At 43.5% G+C, this 11713-nt stretch overlaps 1 protein-coding gene across 1 annotated transcript; it reads right to left on the reverse strand.

Annotated features, from left to right (window-relative positions):
* Window positions 1-3504: 3504 nt before the first annotated feature.
* LOC101823885 (olfactory receptor 2B11) lies at window positions 3505-5265 on the reverse strand. The gene has a single exon (XM_005067693.3). It carries the CDS (start codon window positions 5258-5260, stop codon window positions 4304-4306), a length of 957 nt encoding a protein of 318 aa, XP_005067750.1. The 5' UTR covers window positions 5261-5265; the 3' UTR covers window positions 3505-4303.
* Window positions 5266-11713: the final 6448 nt, after the last annotated feature.

The following is an 11713-nucleotide window of genomic DNA, read 5'->3' on the forward strand; positions in this document are numbered from 1 at the left end:
AAAAATCCCATTACTCAGATTTTGGAGGAAGGATTTTAGCTCTACTAGCAGAGGTTAGCCTCACATAGGGGAAGGTTGGATCACGTGGTGAGTTGACGCCTAGGACACACTCAAATAGAACACAGAAAATGCATCTCGCCTATGGTTGACAGCAGCTCACCCTAGGTTTATCCACTCGAAGAACAGTTCCTCTCTAAGCAGCACATAGCACTAAATCATGAACACATACTGAACACAGAGACAACTTTTATCAGTCCAGCCTGGCCTTGAACTCACAGAGATCCGCCTGCCTCTGCCTCCCGAGTGCTGGGATTAAAGGCGTGTGCCACCACCGCCTGGCCAGAAACAACTTTTAAGCCATGCAGCACTGTTCAGAGTGGAAATATTGTTTCATATTGTCTAGTGGACCCTCCGGACCTTTGCCATGGGAATGTGGTTGGTGAACTGTTAACACAGGAGGATCTGCAAGAGCAAAGCAACCATGCCATTAAACACTCCCTTTAGATAAACTGGCTTTAAAAATAGTCTATTTTTCCCCTTGAACTCCTGATCCTCCTCACTCTCTCTCTCCAGTGCTGGTACTGCAAGCGTGTGCCACCATGCAGTTTATGTGATGCAAGAGCTCAAACCCAGGGCTTTGTAGATGCTTGCCAAGCATCCACCAACTGAGTTATAGCTTCCTAGAAAGACTAATTTAATAAAGGAAACTATGTGGTACACAATTCAGTGCAAACTCTTTGCCTGCTTAGGAGGCACTCACACGTACACTCACACACTCACACACGCATGCACACATAAAGTATAGTAACAGCAGCAATAATGATGGTGATTGAATGCTAGTACTGAGCTGTACCCCAAGCCTCAATCTAGAACTTTGAACATTTATCTACATGCTTGCTTTCTGTATCATAGTAACCGGAATTGTGACACGTTATCTCCCTGTTGTCAAAATTTGACCTGCACTATAAAAATCCGTTTTTATTCCTATCCCACATCAGTTTGTTATGTAAACACACTTTAATTTACTTGTGAGTTGAATCACTTAAATACTTTATAACTCTAAGTACAAGAAGTTCTCAGGACTTGAGAGGGGTACTCAGTGGTTAAGAGCACTGGCTGCTCTTCCAGAAGACCTGGGTTTGATTCCCAGCACCCAGGTGCTGGCTTACAACTACCTGTAACTACAGTTTTAGAGAACCCAAACCCTCTTTGACCTCAATAGGCAAACACCCATAAAATAAATTAAACGTAAATGTTTAAAAAAATAGAAGTCTGCTATACTTATCCTGTGGCATTCTATGTCTATGAAAATAGGTATTCTACGGGATCCCTATTGCTCCAAGTACCTTTGCTGCTTGACAGCCCATGCCAACACCTAGAACTTGATAATAATGAGGACCCATGAATTTGCTCAGAGCTCTGCTGGGTGGTACTTCTGTCCAGTGCTGGGGGTTATCTGGTTGGAGGATCCAGTTCCATTCAAGAGGTGAGGAGTTGACTGCATTGGCTCACATGGTGCTTTGTTTGCCATCTCTCAGCATGGTCAGTCTTAGAGATAATAGACTTATTGATGACTCTGGGTACTTGAGACCATCACTAAAACTTGCCAGGCATCTTTGTCCAGGAAGATCTAAAGAATCTCTCACTAAGTTCTAGTGGCCAAGCAAACCACTAAGCCCAGTCTTCGTAAAGAAAAGAGAATTTGAGATTGTCAGCACATCTATTTTGGAATTATAATTCTCAACACTCAAAAGTGTCAGAATTAGATCAAATTACTATATTGACACATGCACTGACTGCCTTTTTGGGTGATTCTTACCATGTTGATTTATTGACCTTTGGCTTGAATTTGGGTCACTGCTTATGGCTCTTCTATGTTACTCTAGGATATAAAGGGCTCTGAGCTGCTATGCAACAATAGCTCTATGGAAACCCACTGGGAAAAACACAGTGGTCCTGGATTAGAGACAGTCATTATGTTTCACATTCCTTTTTGTTTGTTTGTTTGATAGAACATTTTTTTCTTTTCTTTTTTATTAATTTTAAATTTAAGTTAAAAACAATCTTATTTTACATGCCAATCCCAGTTCCCTCTCCCCTCTGTCCTTCCACTCCCCCCACCATCTCCCCATCCTACCCCTATCCACTCCTCAGAGAGGGTGAGGCTCCCCATGGGGGGATCATCATGTCACATGTGGGGCAGGACTGAGGCCCTCCTCTGTAAATGGAGTCTTAACTGGTCTAGATAATAAAAAGTCAGAGTTAGATATAGAGGGAAACGCTGACAAAAAGCGATTTCCTGGTTTTCCCTGCTTATATCCTGTTTCCACCCATCTACCTCACTTCCTGTCTGTCTGTACAGACCTCTAAACCTCTATGGTTAGCTAGTGGCAAGCTCCATTCTCTGAGCCTCAGACAGGCTTTATTTGTACAAGCAAGATTTCACCACACTCCCCTTGTATCTAGGCTGAGAAAGTATCCCTCCATAGGGAATGGGCTCCAAAAAGCCACTTCATGCACTAGGGATAAATATTGGTTCCACTGCCAGCAGCCCCATAAATTGCCCAAGGTCCCCAACTGGTAGTCATATTCAGGGGACCTAGTGCAGTCTTATGCAGGTTATGAGCTTAATGAGAAACCTGGCACTAGGGAAATTCCCAGGAATCTACAAGGATGACCTCAACTAAGAATCTCAACAATAGTGGACAGGCTACCTTAAATGCCCTTCCCCTATAATGAGCTTGTTTCACATTTATTAAATCAATTTTTGTTTCAGCTCTGTGACGTGCATTTAAGCTGTGCCTTTACTATTAGATGATTTTCTTTTTTTCCTAATTTTATTGTTAATTTACTAGGCTTGTTTACATTAATAGCATCTCTTCAAGGCAGCAGGGTAGAAACAAAGAGATAAGTATAAAAAGGATCTTCAATGTGAAAAACATATTCAAGGCGCTGAAGGGATGGCTTTGTGGCTGAGAGTGACTGAGGCTCTTGCAGAGGACTTGAGTTCAATTCCAGCTCTAATGAATCTAATGCCCTCTTCTGGCCTCTGTCCACAACTGCACTCACACACACATACCCCACTCCCCATATACACACGTAATTTAAAATCAAATACAATCTTCAAGAACCGTTTAATAAAAAAGAAAGAAAACCAAATGCAAATAAATGTAAGGTACTAACAATAGCTCCATTTCATAGAAGGAGGTAACCGTAGGATGTTTGGGAGAATCTCAGTTTCCTTGGCTACCAGAACTCTATAATAACTAGAGTGATGACTACAACCTTTAATAATTGATTCTTATATGAAAAGGGGAATTGCAAAAGTGGTCATATCATGAGAATCAGTATCATACAGATTGGAACTTATATACCAACATCACAGAGGCTTTCTATAAATGTTAGTTATAATAACCACCGTCAACATTTCCTCTGTGTGGTTCTGGGGACCAAAGCCAGGACCAGGCTAGGCTCCAGCTCTGTTGTTGAGGTAAGCATCTCCAAGCTAAGCTCCCAGATTTTTATGGGATGCTTTATTGTTTTTAACATTGATCACATTTGTTGCCATATTCTTCAGGGAATAAGCCCATTGGTAAGTGAAAGGTTAGATGTATCTGTTTCCACCCATGCATCCTAAGATGCCCCACAGCAGACTTACAGTAGTTCTCGGTGGTGAGAAACTTTCTTTAAAGGCAGTTTGAACCCAGGAAGAAGAAAATCATCTGTGGTTACAAAAGAAGAATGTAGTAATGCCATTCTTGTGACATTTTGGGGAGGGGAATACAGTGTTTATCAAGATTTCAGTCTATGAAGAACAGATGATTTTTATAGGTAAGACTGTGTGTCAGGTTCATATTGTGACATCTGGAGTGACTGTACAGGAAGAAAGAGGCTTAAAAAGAGATAAACTGGAAATGCTGGAGGAAATAAAGGAAGAAAAAAGGAAATAACTAGGAAATTAGGAACTCAGCAGTCTAACAAGTACTGGTGAACACCAAGTCATTCACATGATTTTTGACTTTATATGGCTTCTTAAGATTGTGTTTGAAAGCCAACCTTCCTCTTAGATGTTCAAGCATTATCACCACATGGAAGGTGAAATATTTTGGGGTGGAGTTGTTTTATTTTTTAAGCTTTCAAATTCCTCTAAGAACCTACAGTTCCAAACATTTTCCACAGTCCTAAGAGTTGAACTCAGGACCTCACACATGCCAACCAAGGACTCTACCACTGTTACACACCCCAGCCCCAGAGTTTCTGCTCAGGGTTCTGCAACTGATGTAGCTTTTCCCAGGTTAGACCTTCACCTTCCACATAGTCTCCCAGTTCTTGCCAGGAGTCTTCTGAAAGCCCCCTTTACATCCTTATTCCTCAAGGTATAGATGAAAGGGTTGAGGGTGGGGGTGATTATAGAATAGAAGAGGGAGATAAACTTGCCTTGCTCCTGAGAGTAACTGGATGGGGGCTGCAGGTACATATAGATGGCAGGTAGGTAGAAAAGGGAAACCACCAACAAATGGGAAGAACAAGTCCCAAAGGCCTTGTGCCGTCCCCTGGAGGACTGAATCTTCAGCACTGCACGAGCAATGAAGCCATAGGAGAGGAGGATGAGGGCCAGAGGGACCAGCACAAAGAAGGCTACCAGCACGGCCAGCGTGGCGTCATTCACTGTAGTATCAGCACAGGACAGCTTGATCATGGCTGGCACCTCACAGAAGAAGTTGTTCAGCACCTGCTGCCCACAGAAAGGCAACTTCACTGTCAGGATGACCTGAACGAAGGAGTTGCCAAAACCGCTGAGCCAGGCCACACCCACCAGCCGCTGGCAGAGTGGGCGGTGCATGATAATGGCATACCGGAGTGGCTCACAGATGGCCACGTAGCGGTCCAGAGCCATGGCGGCCAAGACAATGCACTCAGTGCAGCCCAGCCAGTGGAAAATGGCGTATTGCACGGTACAGCCACCGTAACTGATGGTCTTCCGGGAACTGCCCATGTTGACCAGCATCTGAGGGACGGTGGTTGTGGTGTAGCAGAGGTCCAGGAAGGACAGGTGGCTAAGGAAAATGTACATAGGGCTGTGAAGCTGGGGATCCAGCTGGGATACCAGGATGATGGAGATGTTTCCCAGCATAGCCAGAACGTAAGACACCAGGAGGACTACAAAGAGTGGGAGCTCCAGCCATGGCCTGTCAGAAATGCCCAGGAGGATGAAGTCCTTTGGGGGGTCCCAGAAGCAGCTCTGGTTGTCACTTGTCATACTGAGGCATCCTCTGGCAGCTGTGATGAGTCAAGAGAGTTTAAATGAGTAACTGTCAACAGAGAGAATGAATCATTTCCTCATTACATGTCTGCTCTTTCTCAGGCCGAATCCTGTCTGGCCCCCCTTACTCTGCAGAGACCCCTGGACAGGGAGTCAGAGCAGTGGCATGCACATCGCCCACCCCTCCTGCTCTGACTGCCACCAAGCCAGCCAGTCTTTCTCCATGTTAACTCCTGCATCTGTTATAATGGGAGTGTGGAATGAGATTTGCCTCAGCTGCAGATATTGGAGAAGACAGAGAGGCTTACGTGCCAAAGTCCCACACAAATGTAGTTTTCATTCGAATTTGGTCATGACTACCACAACTCCTACTGTCACTGCAAAGCTTGACCTCTCTACAAACACGCTGACGGGCAAGTGTTCACTTTCTGAGGCTTTCTCATTTTGTCTGCTGGGGATAGTGGTAGGGTAGAAGAGAGAGGTGACACAGAGCAGGAAGACGGGTTTTGTAAGCAGGGAGGGACTCTCAATAGGATCACAGCCTTCTCACCTCTGGTGGCTGACACCTGGCCCTGTCTCTGTGAGGATATGCTCTGGCTCTCAGGACTATGGAAGCCCTTACCCTGTGACTGCTCGCAATGGCAGCTCTATCACTCACATAGGCAGTAAAAATAGCAGGGTTCCAGACACTCTGAATACCTGGAGTGGCCAAGAGATATGATACTTTAGCTCCTGATTTGTTTCTGATCTCTAATGAGACCCAAGAGCACACAGCTAGGCTGCCATGAGCATGGAAGAAAGCCCTTAGAATTGTTTGACAAAAGATCAGGAGAGAGAGAGGGAGGGAGAGAGAGAGAGAGAGAGAGAGAGAGAGAGAGAGAGAGAGAGAGAGAGAGAGAGAGAGAGAGAGAGAGAGAGAGAGGGAGGGAGGGAGGGAGAGAGAGGAGAGAGAGAGAGAGAGAGAGGGAGAGAGAGAGAGAGAGAGAGAGAGAGAGAGAGGGAGAGAGAGAGAGAGGGAGGGAGAGAGAGAGAGAGAGAGAGAGAGAGAGAGAGAGAGAGAGAGAGAGAGAGAGAGAGAACAGCCAGTTTGATTGATTTCTGGGTACCACCACTAGCAGAGAACACATGAGCTGCCATCACTGATTCATGGGATTGAGGCAGGAGACCGTGAAATTTGGCAGTTAGGGATTGGTTCCAGTAAGCCTCCGACTGTCTGGGGACCCCAGCCATCTGGAAAAACTCTGATGACAGTTAAAGATGCTCCATGGATCAAAGCCTGTCTGTGTGCAGGCGCTGCATGGGCCAAGGCTCTCTGCCTGATGACCTCTGAGAACTGCGATAGCTTTGGCGCTGGGAAGAAATTTGTCATCTATGCACCAGAAGAAAAGCCACCTTTTAACTTCCTACCCATTTCTGTTTGCCTGTCTGTGACTATTTAAAACACATATTTCCTAACACTTAAACTTCATCCTCTCTTAAAAATCCCTATTCTTCAAGGTTTCCTATTATTTTCTTGAATAATGTTGGTTGAAGTGCTCAACTCTCGAATCCATGGTCTTCATTCCTTGTTGTCTGCAAGACATGATCTCAGGGTCATGGCAGTTTGCAGCTGCAGCCACGGCAGCTTGCTGCCTGACCTACTGCAAGCAGGTCATTCTAGAGTTCCAGCTTCCCCAAGTTCTATAATGCCTTTGAGTTCCCGACGGGGATGCAATGCTTCAGGATAAGACTAAAATTCAACCTCACGTGTAGGTGATTTACAGAGTAGTCATCTTAATTCTTGATTCAGTGTTCTGTGCACACACTCAAAAATTAATGGAGGTCTCTTCAAGTTAGATGTTGCAGCAAGCACACCTCTTCCAGTTGACATACCAAAGAACTCTGCTGTTATTTGAAAACAACCCAAACCTTAAAGTTCAGATAGATGAGTACCAAATTCTTCTACTCTGTATGTAGTTTCAAAACTAATATTCTTTGCCAGATGTTCTCAGTAGACTTGTGAAACATTCAATTATTGCACGGTTCTATCAAAAATCCTTAAAAGAATCAACTTCAAAGAGCAGGATTTATCTCTAATGAGCCCTGGAATTCTATTTTAACACAGTGAGCTATGAAAGGGTACAGCACATTAAAAACCCCATGTTTTAAGGCTCACACTGGAGACTGAGGCTAGATTCTTCTGCATTCATGGTGGTAGTGGTGGGCTCATAGCCCTATGGTGTCCTTGGCAGCCTCTTTGGGGGCAAACCAGATGAATTCCAGGCTACCACTAACTCTGCTATCAAGGTCTTTCTTTCACTCTATTCTTTACCTATTTAGGCTTCTGCATCTCCTGGATCTCCTGGAACACAGCTATCCAGACACTATTCCACCAACACATGCCACTTGGTCTCAAGTGTTCTCTGATGTCCAAGTCCCCCTACCCCAGGGTATCTGGCTTAGTCACACTAGAGTAGAGTTCTTCTAGACCCATGTCTCCAGTTGTGATTTTGGCAGTGTCTTCCCCCTTGTCTGACATTGCAAAACCTATCAAATGTGCTTCCAACTCCAATCCAGCCTTTTGCTCTTAACCCACAGCTGATTTCTCCCTGGTCACCATGACTCAAAGCATCTAATTCACTTCTAATGAGGTTCTACTCATTTTTGCCTCCAACCATGATCTCATGTTATTGGTTCTGTCTGCACAAAGCTGGTGTGCACTGTCTGATATTCCTTTCTGTCCTGGGTAGCAATGCCTGTCGAGCTCTGCAGGCAGTCTCTACTCCCCTACCTAACCCTAACCCTAACCCTAACCCTTATGGCATGTGTTATCCTTCCATGATATACAGCCCTCTGATTGATCTTGACTTTTATCTATCCATATGTCCATCCATCCATCCATCCATCCATCCATCCATCCATCCATCCATGATAGAATTGTGACAATCCACCATTCAAGACAGAAAAAGCAAACTCAGAGCAGTAAGTAAAGTTTCCAGAAAACAGTCCCTGAAACGGGCAAACAGACTCAACCCTGAGATTTTATTTCTTATTAGCTTTTTTTTTTCAATCTGAAAGATTCAGTTTAAAATGTCCTCAATCTGGGCAGTCAAGGCCCCAGTTCTTGCCCTGGTGAGACTCTCTGGGAGAGAGTCTTGGTGCTAAGGATCTGGATGGCATCATTCTCCTTAGTTGATGTTAGTGGGTGCTCTTTTAAGACAAGGGAGCATATGCAGGGTGTGTCTTGGCTCAGTGGTAGTCTTCCCCTTAGAGTTCTGATCAGAGTAAAATAAAGGCAATCCCAGCATGGTGAGGAAGTAAATGTTACACTTTCACCATTACAGTTTTCAGCCAGCATCATTCTAAGTGAAGCAAAAGCTTCATTCTGCAAGTTAGTCCCCACCTGTAACTTTATCCCAAAGTAGACATCACAAAACCTCTCTGTGATGCAGAGTCTAACTTGTCCAGTGCCCAGAACTGACCCTCACCTTCCATGGTTCTCTAGCATCTCCAGAGGACCTGGATTAGGGAGGGAAGATTCTTTGCAGCCTGTGCTGGTCTTCAACACTTAGGGAGGCGGTCACTGAAGATGCAGAAGGCGTGCTAGGAGTTTGCTTGCTGCTTGTTCTGATGAACCCACGGAGACCTCATGCCTACCTGAACATTGCCCTCAGCAGGTGGAGAGAGCTCATTCTTGGCCTGGAGATGGGAAGGACTTTTCCTTGCTGCCTGTTTGCTGGGAAGACTCAGGGCCATCTGTGCTTTCCTCTGACTACAGGAAGGGTACAGAATTACAACAGCCTTCTGCTGTGGTCACTTGGATATGGTGGAACCTTTTCTGCACTAATATAGACAGCACACCTTATTGCTGAAACCAGGGTGTTTGGGCAGCAATTATCACTATTAAGTAGATCATGTCACAACATTTCCCTGTGATTTCACAACTATTCCCCAGGTTAAACTTGACCTCATTCTCTGCACTCTTTTCCAGGAGGGCTCTGCTCTTTCTCCCCAGATACAGACTTCCTCTGGCTAGGAAGTTACCCCTGATGTTTTATTTAATTAGTGTCTAAGGGACTAAGTAATCATTGATGTAGAGTGAGCTATAATGTTTGCAATTAATGATAGATCCTAGAAGACCAGAGGAAATGGAGCAGTCATGGTGCATTGAAGGTTCCTCTTCCTCCAGTTCTTTAATGTTGGGGAGGAAGTCACTGTCTTGTGTGACCTGTGATTTAGGGAGAGAACAATCTGAACTGTCTTTAGCACCAAAACCAATCTAGAGTTTCTAGGCAGGTCACCTAGCTTCCCTGTGTTCCATTTTTGTTTGCAAAGCGAAAGAAACACCAATATTACCCTCCAAAAGCCTATTACAAGGGAGAAATGAGTTGGTTTGTAAAGTACTTAGAGCAATGACTAGCACAGAGGACCCCAACTTCAGATTTGTTCCTAATTGCTAAAGTCTGAGCTGCCTGTTCCATTTGTTGCATGGAAGGGATGAAAACTCTGGACAGAAGCCAAGTTTGAAAGGCAAATTCTTAGTCATGGGCAGCAAGTCATGTACACAGAAGCCAGTTGGGGAACCATGGTGAATAGCATGCTTTCAGACAGTTACTCTGTCCCTCTAGCTAAAAAATTGTAGGGGCTGAAGAGTTGGCTCAGTAGTTAAGAACTCCTGTTGTCTTGTAGAGGATCCAGATTTAACCCAGTAGCCATATGATGACTTACAACTCTCTGTAACTCCAGTTTCAGGGTATCCAACACCCTCTTTTGACCCCCCTGGTTACTAGGCACGCACATAGTACAATATGTACATGCAGGCAGAAAAAGTCAATATACATAAGATAAAATAAATAAATTATAAAAATTGTTAGTAAATATCTGAGTCTTTTCTCACTGCTTAATTAGGCTATGGATTTGTCAGTCTTTCAAAAAACTACCTTCTTTTTGTATAGCCCTTTTAGTCTGTATTTCATGAACTAATCTCTTGATTATTTATTGTAGGGGAACTTAATGTTCACAATTAAGTGCTGGAAGAACCAAGAATGTTAAACACACAGGGATTTGTATGTTCCTTCAAGGGGAGGGATGTACAATCTGTTATTACCTTAGAAGGCTGGGACCAGACATGGTTAATAGCCTGGTGACCTCAGTGCTGTCTGTGTGACTAAGACCACACCAGGTCCTCCTCTGGATACCCTTATCATGAGCTTGTTTTTCTCAGTCAGTCTATAGAGCCTATCTTTATGAAAGGTGTCACATGTAGTCAATCTATAGAGCCTGTCTCAATGGAAGGTGTCACATGTACCTTACAGAGTTTCAAGGTAGTCACATCTGATCTTAAAACTTACTTTGTTCCTCCAGGAGATTTGTGTGTGCTTTACTGTGCACACAGAATTGAGTTAACTATCACCAGGAAGATTTTCACCAAATTGTCCCATGCTTAAATATGTCTAAAACAAATTTCCCAAGCTCAGACTCCAAAAGTGTGAGCCAACACTGACTATTTAGTCCTGTTGAACTGAACTGCCTTCCTGCCTCCCAAGGATCACTATTTTTCTAGCCATGGTGGTCACAGAGACTCCCCATACAGTTTATTGCCATGTATTAATATTTTTAACTGTTTGTAGGACCTCGAGGTACATCTTCAGGTCTCTGATTGGAGATTTCTCTGCCTTTTTGATATGGGCACTCATAGTTATAAACTTTCCTCTTTGAACCGCCTTTGTTGCATACCAAATGTTCTAGCAATTGTTTTCATTTTCATTTGTGTACTTGGTTGCTTTTTGCTCTTTTGGGTGCCCAACACCCAGCTCCCAAATAAGTACATGGAGGTTTATTCTTACTTATGATTGCCCAGCCTTAGCTTAGCTTGTTTCCAGCCATCTTTTCTTAAATTATTCCATCTATCTTTTGCCTCTGGGCTTTTATCTTTATCCTATATACCTTTCTTTACTTCTTACTCCAATACTTGCTGTATAGCTGGATGGCTGTCCCATGGAATCCTCCTCATTCTTTTGCTCCTAGATCCTTTTCCAAGATATCTCCTTCCATTTATTCTCTTTACTTGCTGCCAGTCCCATCTATCCTTTCTCCCTCCTCACGGTTGGCCATTCAGCTCTTTATTAGATCAATCAGGAGTTTTAGACAGGCAAAGTAACACAGCTTTATAGAGTTAAACAAATGTAACATAAAAGAATGCAATACATATTTGCATCATTAAAGCAAATGTTCCACAGCATAAGCAAGTGTAATGTATCTTAAAATAATATTCCACAACACATTTGATTACAGTACTTCTTAACTTTTCTCCATGATTTTCTTCAATGATTGCACAGTCCACTCAAAAGTGTGATGTTCAATCTCTATGTGTTCTTATGGTATTATCATTTCTCTTGTTATTGCTTTCTAGTTTTATTCTATTATGATCTGATAAGATTCAGGATATTATTCTTTTATATTTGTTAAAGT

Source organism: Mesocricetus auratus, unplaced genomic scaffold (genome assembly GCF_017639785.1).
Source record: "Mesocricetus auratus isolate SY011 unplaced genomic scaffold, BCM_Maur_2.0 Super-Scaffold_100007, whole genome shotgun sequence".
NCBI lineage: Eukaryota > Metazoa > Chordata > Mammalia > Rodentia > Cricetidae > Mesocricetus > Mesocricetus auratus.